The sequence below is a fragment of the Castor canadensis genome, chromosome 15 (genome assembly GCF_047511655.1).
Source record: "Castor canadensis chromosome 15, mCasCan1.hap1v2, whole genome shotgun sequence".
Taxonomy (NCBI): domain Eukaryota; kingdom Metazoa; phylum Chordata; class Mammalia; order Rodentia; family Castoridae; genus Castor; species Castor canadensis.
This window is the reverse complement of record NC_133400.1, coordinates 1,795,858-1,822,499: the sequence shown is the minus strand read 5'-3', so window position 1 is coordinate 1,822,499 and position 26,642 is coordinate 1,795,858. Positions and strand designations below refer to the sequence as shown.

At 43.9% G+C, this 26,642-nt stretch overlaps 1 protein-coding gene across 7 annotated transcripts in view; it reads right to left on the bottom strand.

Moving 5' to 3' along the window:
- Positions 1-26,642, bottom strand: part of Klhdc4 (kelch domain containing 4) — a 52,023-nt gene that overhangs the window by 19,302 nt on the left and 6,079 nt on the right. For 4 of the 7 annotated variants that reach the window (XR_012441857.1, XM_074055505.1, XM_074055504.1 and 1 more), the window contains exons 3-7: positions 25,144-25,222; positions 23,282-23,380; positions 19,374-19,510; positions 4,671-4,763; positions 2,651-2,810 (exon numbers count right to left, since the gene is read on the bottom strand). Coding sequence is in view for 6 of the 7 variants with exons in the window: in XM_074055505.1 (XP_073911606.1) it covers positions 2,651-2,810; positions 4,671-4,763; positions 19,374-19,510; positions 23,282-23,380; positions 25,144-25,222 (568 nt within the window). In the remaining variant the exon portion in view is untranslated. The remainder of the gene's footprint in view (positions 1-2,650; positions 2,811-4,670; positions 4,764-19,373; positions 19,511-23,281; positions 23,381-25,143; positions 25,223-26,642) is intronic. The other 3 variants (XM_074055508.1, XM_074055507.1, XM_074055506.1) reach the window with 3 other exon arrangements.

Here is a 26,642-nt window from a genome sequence, read left to right as displayed (position 1 = left end):
AAAGTCTAATTTCCACGCTGCACTGCAGCAGCACCAATGCATAAATTTAACACCGACTCTTTTCTTTTTAAGTAAAAATTGACACAGTGATACTAAATCAACAAAGAACCTTGATCAAGTGTGAAGGACTGGAAGCAGCTCGGTGAAAGGCTTGCCTAGCATGCAGAAGGTCCTCAGCACCAGCGGCAGGCATAGGACAGGATGGGATGGGGATGCCAACAAAAAAACTTGAGGGACAGACAACTGGCAGGTGGGCGTAAGTTTGAAAAAGAAGGCCAAGGGTGGATTACTTAAACTGCCTTCACAGCTTACTGCATAAAATGATAGTGGAGACATGGGATGCTGGAACAGGACTGACAAACATACCAAAGGGACAGAACAGACCACCCAAAACAGGCTTGCATTTCTAGTCCCTGGGTCCTCAACTCAGGTCCCTGTGGCATCCAGTGGGAAAAGAAAAGCTTCTTGAGCCATACGCTGGTGGCTCACGCCTATAATCCTAGCTACTAAGGAGGCAGAGATCAGGAGGATGGATTCAGCCCTGGGCAAATAGCTAACGAGGCCCCATCCTGAAAAGACCCATCACAGATAAGGGCTGGTAGAGTAGTTCAAGGTGAAGATCTTGAACTCATGGGGGAAGAGGGGCTTCAAGAGAGATTGCTCAACTAAATATAAAAGCTGCAATTATGTCACTTTTAGAGAAAAATATAAGAGAAAATCTTCATTACTGAAGGTAAACAAGGTCTTCTTAGATCACAGAGATCAAAAAAATTGTAAAAGAAAAATACAGTAAGTTAGACTTTAACAAAGTTTCCATTCCTCAATAAGCACCTTATTGCTCCAGGAAGACCTACAAACAATAAGCTCAGGACCATCATCAGAGAAATGTGAATTAGAACCACAAAGAGAACCAAATAGCCAGGCACCAGTGGCTCATGACTGAATCCTAGAGACTCAGGAAGCAGAAATCAAGAGGATCACAGTTCAAAGCCAGCCCACACAAATAGTTCAAGAGACCCTATCTCAAAAAAAAAAAAACAACCCATCAGAAAAAGGGGCTGGTGGTGTGGCTCAAGGTGTAGGCCCCAGTCCACAAAAAAAAATAAGAAAAAAAAAAAGAGAACCACACATCCCTCAGAACAGCTAAAAATAAAAACACTGACACCAGCTCAAGCGCTGACAAGGAGTGAGACAAGCAGAACTCTCAGAAGGTTTTGGAGTAACTGCATTGGAAGCCAAGCCCATTTGCAAACCAGTTCCTCCCCAAGGTGTTCACCTAAGAGAAACCAAAATATATACCAGTCAATGGCCATAAGAAAATGTTCATCACAGCTTTATTTACTAGGACACAGCAAGGGTATCCACCAAGAAAAAGTAGAAACACAATTGTGGTACAGTCATATACAGAACTCAGCATTAAGAAGAAATTAACTAGCTGGCACTGGTGGCACATTGTAATCCCAGCTACTCAGGAGGCAGAGATCAGGAGGATCAAGGTTCGAAGCCAGACTGGGCAAACAGTTCATGAGACCCTATCTCGAAAAAACCCATCACAAAAAAGGGCTGGTGGAGTGGCTCAAGGTGTAGAACCTGAGTTCAAACCCCAGTCTGAAAAAAAAAAAAAAAAAAGCAATGAACTGAAAGTTCTAGAATAAGCAGATCTGCAGATCTAACACTATGGGAAGGATAGGAATGGTACCTGACAATAGAAGGAGGACAGGAACTGGATAGGAGGGGCCTAGCAGGAGGAGGGGTGGGCCACACTGCACATCCAGTGGTAACTTTACAAATTAGCACTGACCATTACTTAATGCTACACAGGTGCAGGTATTTAGGGGGACCACAGAAGATGACTGGCAGGATATGGGTACAAATGTGTGAACAGACATATGACCAGGATCTAAGTGGGGTGTGCAAGTGCTCACTGTAAAACTCTTTCACGTTAACTGTGTTTGAGAATTTTCAAAATAAGAATTTTAACCCCTATGATGAGATGTTATTTCATTTCTCAGATTCACAATGTCAGGGCTGGCAAAGAGCTGATGAGGAGCGAGGCAAGAACTCTGGTGTGCTGTTGCCAGTGGTGGTCAGCACCCTGTGGTGCACACTCTGCTAAACCAAAAGAGACTCCCATGCCTGGGCATAAGAATGCTGCTGCTTGCTAGGCATGAGAGGCAGAGATTAGGAGGACTGTGGTTCTAGTTCAGCCTCGGCAAAAAAAAAGAGACCTAATCTTAAAAATACCCAACACACTGAGAAAAAGGCTGGCGGAGTGGCTCAAGTGGTAAAGCACCTGCCTAGCAAGTTGAGGCCCTGAGTTCAAATTCCAGTACCACAAAATAAAGAATGCTGCTGTCACTGTGCAGATGTACAAAGAAAAAAAGTCTGTTAACAAAAGACTAGTGATAAACCATGCTCTATGATGGAAGACTATACAGGAGTTGCAGTGTCTATGGCTTAAGAAAGATCCATAAAATACAGAACTGTTCACACTGCAGTGTTCTCGGAGGATGAGAAAGCCTTAAAAAGGCTCACTATGTTCAAAGAGGAACAGGTCCAAATGAATACAGCCCATTTGTAATTCGAATTCATCTTGTGGAAGTTTCCTATAGAGAAATGAAAAACGTCACTCTTCCTGCACTGGTCTTACCTGCTTTGAGTAGCCTCCATAGATGGCTATGCTGCCCTGTGGTGTGACAGACATCAGGCAGCCTGACCTGGGCGTGGGCCCAGGTCCTGATGGGGACAGCTTGCTCCAGGTGAATGTGTCCAGGCTGAAGGCATACACATCACTGTAGTATATGTAATCCCTGGTCGGAGTAAAGGAACACAAGCCATCATGAAGGTGACACCAGGAAAAGGCAGGGTTAAGAAGTGCACCTGACTTAAAATAAAGGTAAGCTGCCTACATTTTCACTATGTTACCTGCTTAATTAAAGTCTAAATTCAAATGAAGGACTGTAAACACATCCGTGTTTACATTTGAAAACTAGAAATAATGCTAGCCCACAGATGTATGTTAATTTAATCTGAAAAAGTCATACTGTATTTCCTCTCTGAATTAACAAAAATCACAATCTCCTTGATAACTACATTAGGTTCTTCTGTGTGTAATTTTAAGACCAATGGTGAGTTATAGGGTCTAACTGAACCATGAGAGTGCAGAGACCCTGGACTGGATGGGAGGGATGTTGAGGGGCAGAGCATCTCCACAAAACTGAGAGACAGAAGCAGATCCTAGGCATCCATCCATACTCAAGCTGTGTGAGGAGGCACCATGTGCTGCCACCCAAAGGTCCTGGGGTCCCGCACTACTCAATACCCTTGGACTTCGGTGCCAAAAGACTCAGCACACAGACTGGGACTTGGAAAGGGAATGAGAATGCCTGGCACAGCACCGCCCTCCAGCTCTGCAGAAAGAAGAGTTCAGCCATGTACAAAGAAAGATCTACCCAGGGTTGGAAGTAACCACTCGTCTTTCTCATGCAGCATCTGAACAGTCCAGTCCTGGGGCTCTAACTCCCAAAATGATGACTGGTGCATGGCAGCCTCTGCTTGGCTGAGCCCTCAACCTCAATCCATTCAGAGAGGACTATGAAGAAGCAGCAGCTGCCAGCTGTGCCCAGGGGTGTATGCCATCTCTGCACTGAAGAAGAGCTAAGAAGCCATGGAGCCGCTGCCTGCCACTCAGACCCATGTGTCCTCTTACAAGGGCACAGTTTGCAATACACAACCCAGCATGCAGAGGCTCCAAGTTTTCAGAAGATGCTATGCTTCACTGTTACCTCAGGTTTCATACTGCAGACTGTCAGTAAAGAAATTCTATTCTGCATGTAATATAAATAGCAACTGCCTCAAGGAAAATTTTAAAAGCTGGTATTTAAAAGTCAAACTAATTTAATACAGATGCTGACTACCTCTGTTGTAGTATCATTTTTGCTGTGCGCTCAAAATACTTCCTAAGTAATTTTTAAAAAAAGTAACAGTAAAGTTTATTAGGAGAGGAGCAGGGGAGAAAAGAGAGATAAGCATTTCCTGCTCCCCATGCAGGAATTGAGAGCAAAGACTCCTTTCCTAAGTAATTTTAAACAAGATAAAAGACATGGCTTTAAAAACAGCTCTTGTCTTTTATTTTTTTGGTGATAACTGGGGTTTGAACTCAGGGGTTTATGCTTGCTAGGCAGGCACTCTACCACTTGAGCCACTCCACTAGATCTTTTTGTGTTGAGTATTTTTGAGATAGGGTCTCATGAACTATTTGCCGGGCTAGCTTTGAACCTCAATCCTCCTGATCTCTGCCTCTTGAGTAGCTAGGATTATAGGCGTGGGCCACCAGCACCCAGCCACAGTTCATCTTTTTAAATGGCTGCAAGCTAAAACCACTATAAAGCTTAATTTATGACGTATAAGTTCATAACCATTTATGACCTACAAGGAAGGAGAAGATGAACTGATCTCATGTACTGTCCTGCACACAGCAGTGCACAATTAATCAATGCACGACAAAGTCATGATTTTGCAGCTGCGCTGTGGCTGCCAAGCTGTGTGCCCACGAAGCTGGCCGTGGTTTGAGAGGGCAGTGCTTTCCGTGTACATTCAGAATGGCTTCCCACAGAAAGTTCATCCAATCACTCCAAGAAAAGGTAGACTTTTCTGCTGTTGGTACCAACCTTGTACTCTCATGGAAGCCACCAAAAAGGATTAACAGTCTCTTCCAGGCCACCATACGATGTCCACTCCGACCTGAAGGACCCCCTGTCGATCTAAAATGAAGGGGAGAAAAACAAAAAAACTATGAAGTTACTTAATTTTCTTACTGAGTACCATTTAATTTGATCCACAAACTGCCACAATCATTGACAGCCTAGCTAGCACTACAAGACTTCTAGACTAAAAGTGGAGAAAGTTTATGGCCTGGAGAAAAGATTTCTTAGGTAGAAGATGCTAACTGAATTCCAGAAAGTAAATAATCAGTATGAACACACAAACACACATATGTATACACACACACATCTGCAATGCTGCAGAACCCGGGGGCCTGTACATGTTGGACAAACGCCCCACCACTGAGCAACACCCCATTCCCAGTACCAGATTCTGAAAAAGACTAACTACAAAATGTGTGAAGGCACATTTTACAGTGATGAAAGTGTTCTATATCTAAACTGCAGTGGCTGATACAGTTGGCTGATGCTGAAATCCACCCAACTGTACATCCTATTGGATTGTAATGCAATTAAACTTCAGTAAGATGGGTATCAAGCCGGCTGTGGTGGTACACACCTCCAATGCCAGTACTCAGGATGCTGAGGCAGGGGGGATCATAAACTCAAGGCCAGCTTGGGCTACCCAGTGAGACCCTGTATCAAAAAAAAAACCAAACAAACAAGCAAAAACATAAGCCAGGCGCAGGTGGCTCACACCTATAATCCTAGCCTCTCAGGAGGCATAGATCAGAAGGACTGAGGTTCAAAGCCAGCCCAGGCAAATAGTTCAAGAGACACTATCTGAAAATACCCTCCACAAAAATAGGGCTGGTGAAGTAGCTCAAGGTGAAGGCCCTGAGTTCAAACCCCAGTACTGGGGAAAAAAAGAAAGAAAGAAATTCAGACTAAGATACTTCTTGTCACAGAAAAATGCTTATGAAACAGTGAGTGAGATGGCAGGTTACAAAACACATCATTATGCAACATTCCATTCTAAATCATTTTTGTTGTTGTTTTTATGGTTGCTGGGGCTTAAACTTGGGGCCTCCTACACCTCCAGCCACTCCACCAGCCTTTTTTGTGAACAGTTTTTTCGAGATAGGGTCTCATGAACTACTTGTCCGGGCTGGCTCTGAACCACGATCTTCCTGATCTCCGCCTCCTGAGTAGCTGGGTTACAGGTGTGAGCCTCCAGCACCTGGCCAAAGTGGGTTTTGAGTGGTTCCATCACTGTCTACCTTCCCTGCACTTCCCAGATTTTCTCCAGTGAACACAAATTACTCTCATAACCAGAGAGAGGGAGAACAATGGAATGAATGGAGGGAAGATCAAGGAGAAGCACGACACTCTCAGATGAGGGTATATCTGTCACAGTATATATAATGCTCAGGCTTGGCTTCTGGCTCCGACAGAGGCCTGAGCTGGGCACCCTGTGTCCGGGAGATTCACAACTGCTGACTGCTAGGGCAGGGTCTTAGCACGAGACTGAAAAAGCACCATGGCATGGGAGACCCTCACAAATGACCTGCCTCACCTCCTACTTGGGAAATCAGGCTCTCCCACTGCCTCCATGAGGACCTCACCAACTCCAGGTGGCAAAGAGTGGTTGTGACCTGAATCACACAACATGCTTACATAACATGTTATTTATTTTCATGCATGCTACATAGTTTTCTCTAAAACTCTCACACAGGGTTTTATGTAAAATCTCATCCAGTCCAAATGGTTACCCTTTTCTTATGTTCAGATGAATCATTCACTGTGCACCATTGTAGCAGGGAAGAGGGCCAGAAGAGAAACAAGCTGTTTTCTGAAAATGAGGCAGGGGGAAGGGATGGCAAAGCAGAGAGATAAAACTTAAAAGAATTAAAATATGAAGAAGGTCACACAGCACTGGGGAATGAAATAGCCAATGAAGTCACATACAGCCATATGTGGGATGAGCTTTGCTTTTTTGTTTCTGTAACGTGCTGGTGAGACCTCCTAGTTCTCGGGGCTCAGCCTTTGGACATGAGTCTGCTGAATCTGTGCCAGCACAATAAAACATTGCTTCCTGCTGAACTGCTTCAGTGTCCCATATCTCAGCTTGAAATTCCCTCGATATTTCTTGGGGGTTCATTGCCGGGTTTGTGGAGATGGTGATTTGTCAGTTCCCTTGGCACCGGGGTGCATCCCCTAGACTGCTGGGAGAAGATCCTACCAGGTGCCAACGGTCAGCTTGATCCAGAGGGGGATTCATCCTGCTGGCAAGCTCGGGTGAAGGCCTCACATGCACAACGGAACTGGTGAGGCTCAGGAACTAACTTGGAAGCACTGCTCACCAGATTGGTAAGTACCCGGGTTCAAATTCAGGCCTGCCCCAGGAGGCAGAAGGGGAGACTCATCACCTCCCAGAGACCACTAGTAACTGCATTTTTGGGGTGAAGCAGTGTCTCAGATTCAGGGAGCGGGGCGGAAGTACTGTGCTATGCAAAAGTGTGTAAGACACCTACCTCCGAGGGTTAATGGGAGTTTGAGCTTTTCCTGGGAAATAGACACAACTGAGGTTAAGGGATGGATAACAAAAAATCCAGTTCTAAAGGGGAGACTCCAAAGAGAACAGATGCATCATCCACCATTCCTCTGGATAGCCCTCTGGGTGTAATTAAACATTTTTTCTTTTTTTGAGAGTGCACTCTAATTGTGTGCGTGTGTGTCTTTGCGAATTTGTTTAAAACACTGGGCAAAATTTAATTTGCTCCTGGAATTCCAGTACATCTTATGCGTACTTAAGTTGACATTTTTTCCTGGCATACTTAATTTATAAAGCTTTTATATGTGTGTATATGTGAGCATCTTCAAAATGCTTCTTAAACTGCTGTTATAAGGTTGATGTGATATTCAAGGTAACAAAAAGACCATGGTGTTTGTTTTAAAGATCTGTTACAAACTGCTTAAGCTTTTTACATTTGAATATGTAAACATCTTAATGATGGTTCTTATTATAAAATAAATGTAAAAAATTATTACTCTGTTCTACTGCTACTTTTAAGAAAACAGGTTTTCAAACTTAGTTCAATCAGGTCTCACTAGGACACAGGCATCAGGGGTTAACACTCTGGCTTAGACCAGAGGAAGAAAAAAAGAAAAAAAAGGGAGGCTACAGTGTGCAACAGGAATCTTAAAATTTGGGAAGTTAAAAATGACCTTAGCCTGTTTCATTCTGTCATATATAAAATCTGGGATTTAATTCTCTCTTATAATACATGGGTTTATTAACAAATGGGCTTTCTATAAACTGTTTTTATACAAAAAATAATTTTAAGGTTGCTTTCTTTCTAGTTTTTTTTCATACAAATATAAGGGTCTAAGTTAAAAGGTTTTATGAGTTATTTTCAACAAATAACATACACATATATTAAGGATATTAAGAATATAGTTTTTGAAAATAAAATGATAAAAAATACTTTTAAATAAAAAAAAAAGGATAAAGACAAGTTCCCCCAGGGAATACAAAATAAGTTGTCATAAAGGTACAGAGTAAGCTGTCATAAAAAGATGGAGCTTATAAATGCTTATATAAATTGACTGAGTTGACTAAAATCTAGTTACATTAAAGGTCAAAATTTAATGTACTAATATTAAACTAAAACTGAATTCTCTAAGCTCATAACAACAAGACTATCTTAAAAATATTGTTAATAACATTTATAAAAACTGTCTTAAAAATGGATTTTATTTTGTCAAAATAAATGTCAAAAATTTTTGGTGCTACAGGTTAATCCACAAATTTATCAAAACAACAAAAGTTTATTAAAACACAGAGAAACAAGAGGCAGCTGAGCATAGGGAGTGCTGCTGCACTGATATGAGGTTGAGACAAATTTACTTATGTAAAGCAAAGTAAACAAAAAACAAAGCCAAAGTACACACTCCAGATAGGATAAAGAAATACAAACTCAAAAAGGAACACTACACTGGATATGAAGACCACCAGTTTTGATTGACGTCAACAGAGTGGAGATGTTAGTCCTACTCTTTCCAAATGTCAGGTGGAGGGAATTTTTGGGCAGACTGGGCCTGTTATTTTAGGGGGACTCCATTGACTACAGGTTGGTGGGATCCTGCTGTATGTCATGAGCCATTTGTTAATGTCAACAATCTGGGATGTTATCCCTTATCAATATCTGAGCCATGATTCTTGGCCATTAGGTTTCCTAACTCCACACTTAGTCCCCATAAATATTTACCTGTGTCCTCTGATGATTTTTGTCGGGATTTTAGCTACTAAGGTAACTGAGTCATGTTCATTAAAGGGTTAGTTTATGTTTGGGTTAACAATGAGGACAGCTATGTTAGGACCAGGCCCCTCCCCCCTTGCAGATGGCTTACTAAAAACTCCCACTCAACCCAAAAGACTAACAAAGAGAAAATTGTTAACCTTTATCTCCCCAGATGGATGCCAAGGACAGTTGGGTAGACAGTGACCTAACTACAACTTATCTTTCTTGGTTGCCCAGCAACAGTATCCCTTAGTGACCTTCCTGGTTATTTTTCCACTAGCCCCCTATATCTAGCCCAAGCCTGTGTATGGCAATGGGCTCTAACTCTCTTGCTGGGGTCCCCTCCACAGGGCTCCTGCCTGAACAATAAACTCTGTACTGGTGTTTGAGCCGTCTCTCTGCCTCTTCCATGCCTCTTATTTTCTAACAGTTTATGTACAATTTTCTAGATGACTTCATGGTTAAACAACTGTTGTCTTGGGTGATTCTAATACAGTCGGTACCCTATATGCGTCTGTGACTGGGCTATTTGGATTTACTGAAACTGTTCTTCCCCCCCCACACACACACAACTGATAAAAATCTAAGGTTTTCCTTCAAGAACAACTAAAATAGAATGTATATATAACCTCTATAGAGCTATGATGCTATTGCTGGTTCCTTATGCTAAATATATTTATGTTCTTCAAGTACATCAAGCCTTCTAAACTACAAAATTTAGATAAACATGGTAACAAAAAGTTAGTGGTTCTGTTAGTTACTAAATTGTCCATCAAAATTTTAACCATGGCTCTTTTAAGGTTTTGTTGTTATAGTTTTAATCCTTCTGAGGCATTTATAATCAAGTCCATAAAAAAATGACTCTAATAAGTGCTTATGTGTCAACCAGGTTAGCTTTTACATCTGCTTTTTTTGGATTTTGTTTTGTATTGTTCTTGTCTAGAAGCCCATTGCCTAAGGGCAGCTCCTTCTAAGCCTCTTTGTTGCTTAAATTTGTTCAAAAGGGTCTAAGTTGGCACTGACTCCCACCTAATCTCATTATTCCTCCCCCCCTTAACCCCTGCAATGTGGGACCAAAACCAACCAACTAACCAAAATCCAGGAAAGAGCAAATCCTCATGATGAAGAAAGAAAATGACCAACCAAGAAAGATCTTCAGTCTACAGCCATACCACCCTAAATGTGCCCAATCTCATCTGGTCTCAGAAGCTAAGCAGGGTCGGGCCTGATTTGTACTTGGATAGGAGAAAGATCTTCAAAAGAGACTGCTCAGAGACAGTTTAGAGACAAGGGGGGAATGCCATCAAAGTTCAAATGGAGTCACTCCTGCCAGACCTCTCAAAAATAACCAAGACCGAGACAATTAAAAAATGGTTCTTATGCATGTGTGGCCATCTGGCATTAAAACCCTTCCAGACACAAACTCATATTTTTAGACAGGGTCTTCTAATAAAATAGAGAGAAAATAACTATTTTTGCTGGATCTAAACATGTCTTTTAATACTTAAAGATGGTAGTTTTAATTTTTTTAAACAATGAGTTTTCTTGGACATATATACTGATAGTATATTGTTGCCATGGTAATTCTATTCAATTAAAAAAACAACCAAACAAACAAAAGCTACTGTCTGGGTAAAAAAATAAAATGGCCAACCATTAAAACCCCATTAGAGGGGCCCTTTTGTTGTTGCCTTGTCTATCCCCACTACAGTTAAAGCAACAAAAACTGCTCCCTGGATCCACCACAGCCAAATAAAGCCAGCCTCTCCCAAGTGGGAGTACATCCTTGACTCAGCCTCACCATCCAAGATCACCCTTTGAAACACCTGCACCCTTCCTCAGCAGGACTCCGCTTCCCAGAAGAAAAGAGGACCACAAACAACAGGGGGACAGCCCTGCTCTAGTCACTCCAAAAGCTGAGTAGTCTATACACAGAGGAAGCACAAACATGGGACACACCCCTACTCTCCTCTACACATTTGGACTCTCACCTTTTGGGTGGGCCTTACAAGGTTTTTCATATGTACGGAATGTTACAAGAGATCCATTGCTGGGACCTCCGCACAACCATACTTTGTATCATGCACCCACCAACAGGTCAGATATTACATTGGCTCATGTACTCCCAGGTTAACAAAGTTGCTGGTAAGTGATACTAAAAGTCCCAGCGTAAAGAAAACAATACAGACTACATTTGCCATAAAAATGGGTGATGGGTCTTATCCTAGGAAAATGCTTAATATTACCCTGCCTGGTCCCCCTGGTATTGCAGTCTATCAGGAACATTACAGAGGTCACTATAAAAAGAAAAACAGCTGCTCATATAATGATGCTATAAAAATATAAACCTCTAAATCAAGATGATGCTCTTTGACCTAGTCGGGTCTGAGCATCAAAACGGAGAATGATGTACCAGGGAGGAGGGCCAGACGAGAAACAGGCTGTGTTCTGATGAGACGGGGGAAGGGATGGCAAAGCAGAGAGATAAAACTTAAAGAATTAAAACATGAAGGTCACATAGCACCGGGGAAAATAAAACAGCCAATGAAGTCACATGCAGCCATATATGGGATGCTTTTTTGCTTCTGTAACTTGCTTGCAAGGGTATATAAGGTGAGATCTCCATTTTTGGGGCTCAGCCTTTGGACAGGAGTCTGCTGAATCTGTGCTGACACAATAAAATGTTGCTTCCTGCTAAACTGCATCAGTGTCCCGTATCTTAGCTTGAGATTCATGCAACACCACTAGGATGCCTGCCAGGGCCTCCCTCACCCCAGTCTAGAACCGATGCCGCTCTTCTCAGATGCTGGATCACAGCCTTCGCTCTATCAACATCCCCTCTAGTGTGTCATTCAAAATGACCAGTACACCTGTCCATGGAGAGTCAACCAGCAACAACTAATACAGTGTCCTGAATGCATCTTCAGATAATCCCACCTTTTGGCAAGATGGGATTGCAGTTTACTAAACCCTTCTATTGTACTAGCAAGGGCAGCCTGGCTGGCCTCTTCGTCATATGTTTATGTACATCCTATAAAGGACACTAGTTCAACGTAATGCCCATCTCACTAGGTTTGGTCCATGAAGATGGTTTTGGATGCTGAACTGGTCAAGAAATCCACTTGCTCTCCCCTCCTAGTTTTGTATCACCCACAATTAGTCAGCATAAAAGTAAGCCAAAAATCATGATACAAGTAGCAAACATTTCAAGGCTTAAAAGAAATGGTCTGAGGCACAGCAGACACCACCCGGCAAGCTCAGTGGGAGCTGTAGGGCTGTAGTGTGGATCCCAGCTGTGCATGCTGCTTGCAGGAGCAGCCCTCCCAGCAAGCTGGCTGAGCCTGTGGTGCAGCCATGCACCCTCTGCAGGATGCACAAACTACATACCTGGGTGGGAAGAACAGATGCATGCTGGACAAGAGGCCAACTCTCCTTTTGAGAAATTTTCTGATCTATTACTTTAGAAGAAGAATCTGGGGAAGAGGTTTTTATCCAACAAGTCAGCCAGTGCGTTCACATCCAGATCTACTGCAAAACATACATAGAGGAGACCCCAGGTGCTTCCAGCGTTGGCTGGGTGATGGAAGCCAAGGCCCTCCAGCAAGCTGGTCAGACTTGGCCCACACTTCCCAGCAGCTCCCTGTACTGGAATCCCACTGGGTCATCCTCTGGCTGAGTCAGGCACCAAAGACTTAACTAACATTTTGCAGTAGCAGCCAAGTACCACTGTGTTTTGTAACTAAAATGGGAAACATTCTCTATTAAAAAAAAGGCTCCACAACCCCCTTTAGGAGGATAAAGTCACCACAAACAAGCCCATTTATATTTGAATCTCCAACAGGCTTTTCGATTGCCATCAGTCCTAAATATGGAGTCTTAAAAAATTAGCATGTCCCACTCAGCTCAGAAGTCTATGTACAGCACCCAAATACACGCACAACGCTGTGGGCGCTGGAGCTTTCAGCTCATTTGGGCTGTGTGCAGAATGGCATTCCCACGGGGCGCCCTGCCAGCCAGCGTCACCAGCCCCTATCAGGCCACAGTGCGACATTCACAGGGAACATCTATGCACGCAGCAGCTCCGCAGGCTGAGGGTGCAAACAAACTGCTGAGGACTCAGCACACAGATACTTCCTGAGTTATTCTGAAGTTTACATCTCACAAAATACAGTACCACCGCAGTACCAGGCAGCCCTGAGATATTCGCTGAGCAAAGGAACAACCTATTGCAACCCTGGGGTTGAAGGCTGCCACGACAGGGAAGCCAGTCTAGTGCTCTCCTCAGCATGGGAACTCTGCCTCCTCCACGTGTGGTCAGTGTGGTCCCCATGGAGCCGTGTGAAGAACATGCCTCCCATGCTCACGTGAGCATTTATGCCTCACAGAGCAAGCCTTTGGAGCACTCCCAAGTCTCAGGTCCTATCTGGCAGAGGTTCAAGTGGCAGAGTGCAAAAAAAGTACATCCTCCAAGTATCAGATCCCTGCACAGTGACTGCGGGCTGCAGGGTATGTCTGGGCACTGAACCACAGTGTACAGCGGCAGCAGTCTTGAACTCAGGGAGCCCAGACAACTTGTCCTCTTTTAATATTACTATCAGGAGCAGAGTGAGGTGACACTCGCTGCTAGGCTCAGTCCTTTCATGTGCATTTATTCCTCACAACGGCATGCTGCAGACACTATCTTTATTCCCAGTTATAAGAAGAGAAAATCAAGACCTACAAAGTTCATCTGCAGCAGAGCCAGACCTCAGATCAAGGTGGCCTCTCTCTCAGCCACCAGTAGACTCTGCATTACAGCAAGCACAGGTCTCAGCACCCAGAAACCTCCTCCTACGGGGTTTTCAATTTCACACATCCCTTTGCCTTACCCTCGTTTCCTGAAAAACTAGGCACTAACCCACCTAACCACCTTCCCTCCTCACACACAGCATCATCAAAAGGACCACAGGCAACGGGCACCGCAGGGTGTCCACTCCTACCCTCCCAGCAGGCCAGGCTCACAGGAGCTGCCACTACACTGTTCAGAAGCTGCGTTAATATGAGCCCGGCCGGAGGCCTTCAACCTACTCAGGCTAGAGGCGCAAAGGGTGGAAGTGCTTCTAGTCCTACTGACAGGCGCATCACACCAAGGCTCTCAAAGACTCATTATGGTGAGGCTGTCTGGTTTCAGCCACCTCTTCCCTACCCTCTACACCAGGATCTAAATCACTGTGCCACCGATGCTTCTTTCCTAAGAGACTGACTTTTACTTAGACACAACTGTAAGATAAGTGTACCAAGTGCATTTAGCTGAAGACAAATGCTCCCTTCCCCAAATCAGAAGCAGCACACACATGCACACATGCTCACATACACACTCACATACTTACGTGTTTCTACTCACATTTGTATTTTTAGTCAGTTTTTTTCTTGCCTATTAAGAGTTTTAATGACAGAAAAATGTGGAAATCCCGAAATGCCAATCAACAGCCACAGCCACAAAATGGAATGAAGCCACTCAAGTTCCACACACAACATGGACGCACTTGAAAACCTTATGCCGAGCAAAAAAAATTTAAAAAAAAGCCAGACACAAAAGGACACACATCAGAGGGTTCTAGTTCCATGAAAGACCCAGGAGAAACAGCAGGATCTTTGGGAAGAGGAGCGAGAGGTGGCTGCAGGGCCAGTGTGGAGCATCTTTTCAGGTGGATGGAAACTGCCTAAATTAAACAGCAGTGTTGGCTGCACACCACTGAACAAGCTAAGATCCACCAAATCATACGTCTATCTGTCTATCTATCTATGTATTTATCTGTTTATTTGTTTTGGGTGGTACTGCGGATTGAACTCAGGGCCTTGTGCTTTGTAGGCAAGTCGTCTACACCTGAGCCACACCTCCAGCTGAATCATGTGTGTGAGTTTATTTATTACTATTAAAGCAATTTTTATTTTGGTGTCACTGGGTTTGAACTTAGGGCCTGTGCTTGCTAGACAAGCACTCTACTATTTGATTCACACATCCAGCCTGAATCATATATTGTTGAAGGGTGACTGGATGGTATGTAAAACATATCACAGAAAAAACTGCCATTAAAAACCCATGGAGAGACTCTGGCAGCAGGTTCTGGTCTAGCAACACTGCCCAGGGAGAATGAGGCTTCTTGCTGTCTTGCAGGTTCTGCCTCCTGCTCCACAGGTGGACCCAAGCTCCTTCTCACTTTCTGATCAGACCTTGCAAGCACACCTGTCTCTCGAGGATCTGTCAAGGAAAGTCGTTCGCAAACACCAAATGCTAGCCTTTCTAGGATTTCAGGATGTTACTCTGCTTTGCTAGTGATCACATTAAGTCGGCCACTTGTTTGCTGAAACAGAGGGAAAACCTGAGTCGTCCCAATTCTCTTCACGTCCTCCTTCCCGTCAAAAGCTGCAAACTCTGCAACTGCACTGGGAGCCCAAGTCCATCCCTGGGTATCTGACTTCCTTCAAACTCACATGTGCATACACATCAAAGACAAACATAAAATTCGGAACAAACACCCTTAACACATAGAATCTATGGTACTAAATCAGGAATTGTTCTTTTTCAGGCAAGGCAGCTTTTCAGGCACGTCCCACAAGACAGAGCCTGAAGAACTCTCAAAATAGCTGTTAACTCTGACACGTCCACTGCACAATGAGATGGCCGTGCTAACATCACTGCAGCTTAATCTCCTCCATGTGAGTTAATGCTATGCTTTCTTCTCTCATTTGCAACTGTTATATCTAGTGACTGTACTAAAGTGTCCACTTGTCCAACATGCTACAGAAACACATACCAAGTGGAAAACCAGGAGACTGGAGAAGCCATGCACTGGCCTGGGCGGAGCAATGGAGCTCCCAAAGCTGCTGGGTTACAACCATCAGCACCACCAAGCTGGAAAACACTTGCCACCAGGCTAAGGTAAAACAGGCACAAAACCTTAGGTCTCATTCTGTCTGAGGCAAACTCAATGGCACTACAAAGCTCTGTCTGTCCTGAGACACAGAGTGAGTGAGTGTGGATAACAGCACCATTTGTAAGAACTCTAGCTGTAGCTTCCCAGAGCCCACCACACCAAACATGCAGGGACATGTGCAGCCAATGGAATATTCTACAGTAAACAGACTATTGTGACATGCAAGAGAGAAGTCTCCCAAAACAATGTTCACTAAGAGTTCATTTAGATGTGTTCAAAGCCAAGCAAAAAGGAGTCGTGCCAGGGGTGGGCACAGTGAATGAGCACAGAGCACGTGGGCTTCTGGGGCTGCCCGTGCTCACCCATCTGCTGCAGCCACAGCACTCACTCTGAAAAACTTACTAAGGTACACATGACTGGGCAGTTTTCTTTATTAGTACTTTACTTCATTAAAACTTACGTTTAAGAAAAACACTTTTATAGACATCGTCTGGGTATCTAAGCACCACTTAGAAATTTTCCTATCAATGGAGCAATATTCAAAATAAGAAGCACACCAGCCACTATGTTAGAAATACCTTTAAGATAAGATATTGGGGTGTCACAAGAAAGACGACACTACTCAGAAGTCAACAGGCAAGAGAAAATTTGCTTCTGCAGAAAAGTGCACACCAGGAAGTCTGGGAGGCATGCACACTGGGCAGGAAGTCCACAGAGGATTTATCTGACGCCGCTGTCCCTCTCCTGCCCCTGGATTGAGCAGGTTTTGGGCTCACAGTCTATGCAGTTGGCTAATTAGAAAGGGGCCAGGTTAGGAAGGGGCTTTGGGAACAAAGAAATTTAAAAGCTCAGGGAAGCAGTAACTGTTTTAGGTTATCAGCTCCGGAACCAGGGCATCTGGAGGAATTCTTGCCCCGCTGAGGATAACAATCCTTTGTTCTTAATAGAAACTTTTATCACATTAAGCAAAGTCCAGGAAGTGAATGTATGGGAAGCGAGTTAGTGAGACCAACACTAGTAACAGCGGTGGTTACTGATTAAATCCTTTAACAGAAAAGACCCAACCTAAGTTGATTCTCACAACTATATCAGAGGCTGATCAATTAGACCTAAACTGAGGTTTCCATCTGTAGTCAGAGCCCCAGAGATTGGGACTGAGGACAGGACATAAAGCAGTAGTTAACACAAAAAGACTCCTGAACCCCACACGACACCAGCTCTGAACTACATAATGTCTGAGGTAAGAGAGCAGGACCATACTTTCCCTGATGTAGTCCAGAGTGAGGGGCAGGGCCACTCTCTCCCTACTGCTGTCTATGGTGGAAAAGCTGGGCCGTACTCTCCATGCTGATAACCTGGGTGAGAATGAAGAAGGATCACACTCACACTCTTCCTGAGCCACTGGGTAAAACACTGCACATTTGAGACCCACCCTAAAGCAGGCCTCTCCCAGCCACGGTGACACCCACTCCTATTGGGCAACCTCCCTCATATACACACTGCCCAGTTCTGAAGGCCTGTTCCATATACCAACAAAGCCAAATTCAGAAACATTGACCTTGTGGGCTGACTGGCCACAGGCCTTTTTTTTTTTTTTTTTTTTAATCAAATCAAGTAAGAAAACTGCTCAAATAAAACGTCCACAGCTGGGCTGTGTGTCACAGTTATGAGGTAAGGACATTGGGAATGATTAAGGAAAGCACCAAAACAGTACTGTCCTGGAATCAGACCTCTATAAACTGTGGGATACAATTAGACACAGAAGATTAAGGCTGGATTTTTTTTTTTTGATGGGTCTGTGCTTTGAACTCAGGACTTTGTGCATGCATAGTAGGCACTCTACCACTCAAGCCAGGATTCCAACCAATTTTGCTCCGGTTATTTTGGAGATGGAGTCTCTTGAACTATTTGCCTGGGCTGGCCTCAAACTCTGATCCTTCCCATCTCAGCCTCCCAAGTAGCTAGGATTACAGAGGTGAATCACTGCACCTGGCCCACACACAGCAATTTAAAGGAAATGAAAATTAAAGTATATAAATAACCATCTTCCTACCCCACTGCTCATCTCCAGACTGAAATTGAGAGGTTAAGAATGGTAATTAGGGCTGGTAGACTGGCTCAAGTGGTAGAGCGCCTGCTTAGCAAGAATGAGACCTTGAGTTCAAACCCCAGAATCACAAAAAGAAGAATGGAACTAAATTTTAGGTTTGCAGTACCATTTCAACAAAAATACTTTTAATAGTTTCTACACCATACTTTTAAAAAAATTCTCATGTTTTAGCCACAATAAAAAAGTATTTGAACCAGGTGTAATGATGCAAGCCCTGTAATCCCAGCACTCAGGAGGCGAAGGCAGGAAGATCCCAAGTTTGAGGCCAACCTGGGCACAGTGAAACCCTATTGCAAAAGAGTCAGGAGCTGGTGGCTCAAGCCTGTCATCCTAGCTACTCAGGAGGCAGAGATCAGGAGGATCACAGTTCAAAGCCAGACCAAGGCAAATAGTTCATGATACCTTATCTCAAAAAAACCCATCACAAAAAAGGGCTGGTGGAATGGCTCAAGGTATAAGTCCTGAATTCAAACCCCAGTACCACAAAAAAAAAAAAAAAAAAAAAAAAAAAGACAGACAGCTAGACAGAGACTGAAGGTTAATTAACTGAGTACCCTGTCCAGTGAGAGCAACATACTTTCCAGTAAGTCCTCGGACTAAAGGAGGCAGCATCACAACTCCCCATCCCCTGCAGCCAGGAGGCTTTGGTTCACCCTTTACTAACACATTACTGAAATGTGGTCTGTACAATCCTGGCAACAGGGCCTGACCATGCCCAAGGAGAAGCTGACAACTCTACTTCTAGTACGTCATCCTGCCAGGCTTCTTTAAGTAACTGACATGCAAATCTATACCCAACAGAGAGGACGAACCCCATCCATGAACAGCACACAGGAGACATTACAGCAGAGAGGCAGAGGTGAGAATCCAGCACCAAAAGATGCAGAGCCTGGCTTAATGCAGAGAAACAGAAAGGCTCTCCTTCCTTCCTCTTCTGACCAGCTCTATTGTTTGTATATCCACTTGACACAGAAACAGCACTCCCTTTTTTTTAAGTCTCTATAGGAATCAGTTCCATTCTCAGCAGACTAGAACCCCAGAGTTGCCTCCAGGGGACAAACAGATGGCCCACTGGAAGAACTGCATTAAAATGTGACCACTAAGACACTGATGGGGGAGGAACAAGAAGCAAGATTTGAAAGTACTCCCGGTCCCAGTCAATCTTGACACCTTTGACAATGCCAGGCAACCAGCAGCCTTCCAGGCCCAGGCTTCCCTGTGAAGGAACTGAACCAGAGAAAGCAGGGGCCCACCGACCACTGCCCACTTCTCACTGAGATCAGTCTCTCAGGACTGTAACCTGCCTCACTCCTCACTCAGAACTAAGAACTCAGCACACAAGAGCAAGCCCGAGGCTTGGTTCTGTCTAGCATCTTACCTGACTTGCTCCCAGGTCTTGGTGGCCAAGTGTAGAACCCAGAGATCCTTATAGTGATAGAATTGCTCTCCGTCAGGAGAAGCAAACTCCCCTCCAAAGACCCACAGCTGTCCGCCACCCTGAGGCACCACCACAGCCTGTAAAAGGAAAGCGGACAGGTAGGTCAGCCACACAGCAGTACAGCTGGTCCCTGGGTGACCAGCAGTGTCAGCACCATCCACTCAGTGCATTCAGGGACCCCCCACTTAGCCATATCTTTTCCTGCTTCCAAGGGGAGGAAGATTCTGGAAAGTATCTTCCTGGCACACTGTTCTGTCAAAAACCCAATGCACTTTCATGTCTCCTAGGCTACAAAGTAAAGATTCACCATCAACAATGCCAGATTCCAATAAAACAGGGTTTCAAACTTCACAGTCACAACACAAGCTAACAGGGCATTCTTTTTATTAAATAGTCACAGTAAAACTACTTCAAGCATAAAGGCTCTTACTGAAATCCTAAGCTACTCAAGAAGCAGAGACTGGGAGAATCACGGTTCATTTGGGGCATGGTGGTACATGCCTTTCATTATAGCTATGAAGGAAGCATAAATAGAAGGGTCTCAGTCCAGGTCTCCAGGCATAAATGTGAGATCCTATTAAGAAAATAACTAAAGCTAAAAGAATGTGGCATAAGGCCTTAAGTTCAAACCCAAGTACTGCCAAAAAAAAAAAAAAAAAAGCCATAGCCACTGACTCATGCCTATAATCCTAGGAGGCTGAGATCGGGAGAATCACGTTTCAAGGCCAGCCTAAACAAATAGTTCGAGAGCCCCTCATTTCCAAAATAACCAGGACAAAATGGGCTAGAGGTTTGGTTCAAGTGGTAGAGCGCCTGCTTAGCAAGTATGAGGCCCTGAGTCCTGAGTTCAAACCCAGTACCACAAAAAAAAAAAAAAAAAAAAAACCCCACAAAAAAAGGAAGAAAGAAAATCAACATAAGACAAAGTAGCTGTCTAAAACAAAAACATGAACATTGCACTGTAGGGCTCACAATATAGAAAGAAGTATTTGCCAGTAATGGTATGAACGAACAATGGAAGGAGAAATGTGGGTGCTCTCCTGCAAAGTTCTCACAGCTCACAAGAAGCAGCAAGATAAACTGTCAAAATAAGGAAGTACGCTGCAAACCATACAACAACCACGAAAACAACGCAAAATAAGAAACTGCTAATAAGCCAACAGAGAAAATAAAAATGATATGAAATGTACTCAATTCAAAAGAAGGCAGGAAAAAAGAAAAGCACAACAGTTGGGACAAACAGCAATAGCAATATCAAAAACACTACTGAGCTGGTGGAGCGGCTCAAGTGACAGAGCGCTTGTCTAGCAACTATGAAGTCCTGAGTTCAAACCCCAGTACCACCACAAAAAGCAAAGAAAGAAATTTAAAAACATTACTGATAGCCATATCAAAAATTAATTGCAGACTTTGAGCACATGATAAAAGCGAGAGCACACAAGGGAGAGGTGAGGATAGGTAAGACACCTAAAAAACTAGCTAGCATTTGTTGCCCTTAACGCAGAGAAACTAAAGCAGATACCTTAAAAGCAACTGAGGCCAATAGGAAAAGGGGACCAGGAACTAGAGAAAAGGTGAGATCAAAAAGAATTAACCTAGAAGGTAACACCCATGCACAGGAAATCAATGTGAGTCAATGCCCTGTATAGCTATCCTTATCTCAACCAGCAAAAACCCTTGTTCCTTCCTATTATTGCTTATACTTTCTCTACAACAAAATTAGAAATAAGGGCAAAATAGTTTCTGCTGGGTATTGAGGGGGTAGGGGGGAGAGGGAGGGGGTGGAGTGGGTGGTAAGGAAGGGGTGGGGGCAGGGGGGTGAAATGACCCAAGCCTTGTATGCACATACGAATAATAAAAGAAAAAAAAAATACATTGCATTGGACAGGAAAATATATCAATTAAAAAGCACAAATTCTCAAACTATATTTAAAAACAGGACTCAATCACAGCACTGTTTACAAGAAATGCATTTTTAAAAAAACAATTATCTATTTATTCATTTATTTATTGGTGGGATTGGGATTTGAACTCAGGACTTTGTGTTTGCAAAGCAGGCACTCAACTGCTTAAGCCCCACCTCCAAGTCCAGGAAATGCACTTTAAATAGTAGGTGCTAAAATGATAGGAGTAAAAGAAGCAGGGAGGATAACATGCAAACTCAAGTCCTAAGAAATGGAGGATAGCTGTGCTAACAGCAGACAAGCAAATTTCAGAACACAGGTTCCCAGGGCTAGGTCAGTAAGTTCATGGAAGACCTGAGTACCATCAGGTCTGAACTAATAAGGACACTGTAAGCAGCTACAGAAAATGTACAGTCTTGCAAACACACACAGAACAGGCACCAGGATAAACCATATTAGCCACAACGCAAACCTCAAATTTAAAAGGATTAAATCACAAGTCCTCTTTGAAATAGAATTAAACACAAATAACAAAAATGTATCTGGAAAAATCCCAAAATATTTGTAAATCAAACAACATAGTTCTAAACACTGCAACCCATGGGCAAGATGACATCTAAAAACAACTTAGGCTGGGTGCCGGTGGCTCACACCTGTAATCCTAGCTACTTGGAAGACTGAGATGGGGAAGATCATAGTTCAAGGCCAGCCTGGGCATTTATAGTTCAAGTGACTCCTTCTCCAAAATAACTGGAGCAAAATGGACTGGAGGTGCAGCTCAAGTGGTAGAATGCCTGCTTTACAAGTATGAAGATCTGAAGCTGAATTCAAATCTCAGTGGCACCAAAAAAAAAAAAAAGGAACACAGCAAGAAGGTCAAGTGTGTCTCAACGCTATATCCCCAGCACACAGGATGGTACCTGGCAGATAAAGGACATCTTTTTATTGAGAGCATGGCCTACTGAGATGGAGTGTCAGGAAGTAATTACTCAGTTGTAGGTGAGTATTTTCTGAGATGTTGCTTATTTCATAAACACGTGCACACATTAACTCCTCCCCCAGAACCACCCACTGCTCACTGACTTGCAAAGGCCAGTAAGAACACAGATGTTGTTTTTACCCAGCTGCAACTTTCTTCTTATACTTTTTGAGAAAATGCATTTCATTTCAAATGAATCCTGGACTATTACTTTGGGGAAACAAACCATCAAGTGAATAGAGAGACAAGCTCACAACCTTCAACTTTCGCACCCATCTCATTGTACCTCCATTTCTCAGTCTCACTTGCAGCAGCTGCCTATGGTCTCAACAGACCAAGCAGAAGAGTTATCTCTACTACCTGCTCCCTCCCTTTCTCTGTTCTGAGGGCAGAGTCAGTGATGAAGAGGACTGAGCGTCCTCCTTGTGGAGCCTGGGGAACACCTTTCCTGAGAGCCACAGAGCAGCTCTAACGATACCCCTCCCCTCCTCCCGTGTCAGCAAAAGTGAGCTAACTCCATGCTAACCTAGTGCTATTTCATTATGACTCACTTCACCCTAAAATAATTCCTTTCCTCCTACCCTTTGCCCCTTTCCCGACCATCCTATCTTTCTGTGGTCACCACCTAGTCCAGAAAGTGGACTTACGGGATCCTCTCATTGCAATGGGAAGCAAGCATCCTACTGAGAGCTGTTACACACGAGCAACGACATGAAGTCATTTTACATGGAGTATTTCATATGACCTTCACACCACCTGCGAAGGAGCATGTGCTCACTTTCCTACCTCACAGGTGAGAAACACAAGTATGAAGAAGCTTAGTCAAGAGTTCAAGGTAGAACATGGAAGAGCCAGAACAACCCACGAAAGCCCAGCCTCTCTGTAGGAAGCTGCCTGTCACTTTCAGATTCTAAAGGTCAAGCAGACTGATGAAGAGGGAGGAATGCTGATGGTCATGACATTACCTGGTGAGCACAGCGCCTCGGAGGTGGACCAGGGATGTCAATTTTAGTCCAAGTATCCTTTTTGATATTGTAGACATAGAGGTCGTTATACACAAAAGTCTGTGAGAAGGAAGAGGAACTTCAGTGTCATGTATTATATGCTTGCAGGAAAGTAATGAGGATACTCTCAGTTATTAGAATCCTCTAGGAAAGTTGTCCCTAAACTAGTGTCAATCACACCCATGCAGACAGGCCATATGCAGGTCCCAAGGTCCCACCAAAGGCTTAAGTCCCAAAGAACTCAGCATAGTTGAAAATACTGAGTGGAAGCCAGAACAGTGGTTCACTGCTGTCATCCCAGTTACAGGGAGGAGGACTGAAATCCAAGGCTGGCCCCAGGCCAAATGAAACATGAGACCATCCTGAAAATAACTAAAGCAAAAGGCTGGAACATGGCTCAGTCAGTGTACAGCACCTGACTACAAGTGCGAGACCTTGAGTTCAAACCCCAGTAGGGGGGGAAGAAAAAGAGAAAATATTGAGTCAAAAATGCTTTTAACATATCTCGTAGCTTAGCTTGGCCTACTTTAAACATATCCAGAACACTCATACGTCAGCCTACAGCTGGACAAAGTCATCTAACTCTCAGCCTATGGTATAGTAAGCCTGGAAATCTCATGCCACTTAAGAAGCAACGCCCTGACTGAACAGAAGAATGGTTGCAGGGGTACCCTTTTCCAGTCTATCATCAAAAACTCATAAATGGAAACCTTATAAGTCAGGGGAAAAGGCCAGACGTTCACAACACCTACTCATCTCTCGGGCACTGAGAGCCTTTGCTGCTAAGAGTGGTCACTCTTCCATTTCAAGCCTACTTTTTAAATGCATGGAAATCCAGAGGCAGACTCGGAGGTAAGCACCCCCCCACCACCCTTTTTTTTTTTTTCAAGACCATCCCACCTCTGAAATAACCAGAACAAAATGGACTGGAGGTGTAGTTCAAGTAGTAGAGTGCTTGCTTTGCAAGCATGAAGCCCTGAGTTCAAACCTCACTACCACCCCCAAAAAAAGTGTTGGTTTATCCCGACACAGGGCTACTCTGAGGTGGAGATGAGGAGGATCATAGTTTGAGGCTAGCCCAAGCAAAAAGTTATTGAGACCTCCATCTCAACAAATAAACTGAATGTGGGGTGCATGCCTGTGATCCCAGCTATTCGGGAGATGTAGATAGGAATGTGGTCTGAGGCTGGCCCTAGGCAAAAATGTAAGACCCTATCTGAAAAATAAAGCAAAAAGTCTGGGGGTGTGGCTCAAGCGTGGAGCCCCTGCATAGCAAGTGTGAGGCCCTGAGTTCAAATCCCAGGACCACCAATAAATAAATAAATGTAAAAATTAGCCCTGCAACTTATTAGCACTTTCTTTATTCAAATAACTCTGAGGGCTAGAAGGATAGATTAGTGGTAGCAGACTTGCCTAGCACATGCAAGGCCCTTGGGTGGACCAGCACCATAAAACAAAACAGAAACAACTGTGAATGTGAACAGTGAGGCCATCAGAAGGAAGAGCAGTCTGCACAATCAAGACTGTGAACAGCCCACATGTCAACTGCTGGAGGGCAGGTGGGGACGGGAATGACTGGGGGAGAGCTGAAGGTGTGGCCAAGTAGAAAACAGGAGGGCTCTTGCAGAACTAATGCTACACAGGTGCTCAGTCCAAGGGTCCTGGTGATGGTCAAGGACACCTACACCAATTCTACTCAGGAGGTAGGATCTATAAGAGGGAAGTGAAAGGACCAATGCTTATTTATGTTACAGCTTTAAGTGAACACTACTTCAAGTAAGACCCAGGAAAAGTTGGGAGGAAAAGAAAAAAATATACTTTACTTTTTGGCCATTGAAATATTCACCTCCGAAAAGGATTAATTCATCTTTCTCTGGATGAGCAGAGAGGGAGGCATTCAACCTGCAGGAGACACAAGCAGCAGATGAGTATGTCAGACCTTGTGTGTAGGCTAAGTGCCAGGCTCCCTTCTGCCAGCATAGCTTCTACGAGACATGAGGTGAGAGAGGTCTGGGACCGGGAACCACCCTGCCACCTCCAACCCAATGCCAGGTTCACAACCCCAGAAGAGCTGGGTCAGAGCCACCCCACTCAGAACTGGCTGAAAACAGCACCAGACCTCTAACTACATGCAGAATCTTCCAGACCTGTGCTGTTTTAAGAGTCCAACTTCTTAAATCACAATTACAACTGTTCTACAAAGTCCAGTGTTTAAGCATTTCAATATATGTCCAGGAATCTCCCATCTAGAAAATGTCAGTAACTTTCTATTTATTTCACACACAGGACAAAAGAGCAGCTGTAAGGGAAAGTATGCATACATTCTCGCTATTTGAGGAGTAAGCTGGCAAAGAAGCAGTGATCACAGGGCCAATCGCTGGAAAATGCCCAGCTTTCAGAACCCTCTACACTGGGGCTCCCAAGGTGTGTCCACACCACTTATTCAAAAAGACACTTCACAAGGGACAAACAGGTTTTGAGGTCAAGTAAGTTTAGGAAATCTGAAACCTCCATTTTTCTCTCGGGGATTTACTGTGTACAGAAACATTTCACAGGTTGAGAAATTCTGCAGTGAAGAAAACAGTACTAAAATAGTGAAAACAGTTTGGCCGTCCCTCAAAAAGCTAAATCCAGAGTCACCATATGCATCAGTAGTTCCACCGAGGCACAGACTCAGATACCTCATGGCAATGCTCACTACAGCATTATTCACGGTGGCCAAAAGCAGAATCAGCCCAAGCATCCGCTACTGGTGAAAGGAAAAGCAAAGTGTGACAAGCTGCAAAGCAGGAATGAAGTCTGACGCCCTGCTGCAGATGAACCTACAGATCCTGCCCAGTTCCATGCACTTTGTACAGTGTATGAAAATACCAAACACAGAAAGGGCTGGTGGAGTGGCTCAAGTGGTAGAGTGCCTGCCTAGCAAGCGTGAGACCCTGAGGCCAAAGTCCAAGAGCTCTAGAAAGAAAGAAAGAAAAAAAAAAATACCCATCACAAAAAAAGGGCTGGCCATGGTCCTCCTGATCTCTGCCTCCTGAGTAGCTAAGATTAGAGGCGTGAGCCACTGCTGCCAGCTGTATTGGGTATTTTTGAGATACGGTCTCACTTTTGTTTGGGCTGGCCATGTCCTCCTGATCTCTGCCTCTCGAATAGCTAGGGTTAAGAAATGTGAACCACTGGTACCCGGCTTCAAGGTGTTTTGAAAGTATACATCACAAGTGGAAAATCACCTACTTTTAAATTGTCACATGAAAAATTTATTACTTGTAAAAAAAAAAAAAGAAAGAAAAATTTATTACTTGTAAAATGTGCACAAACCATT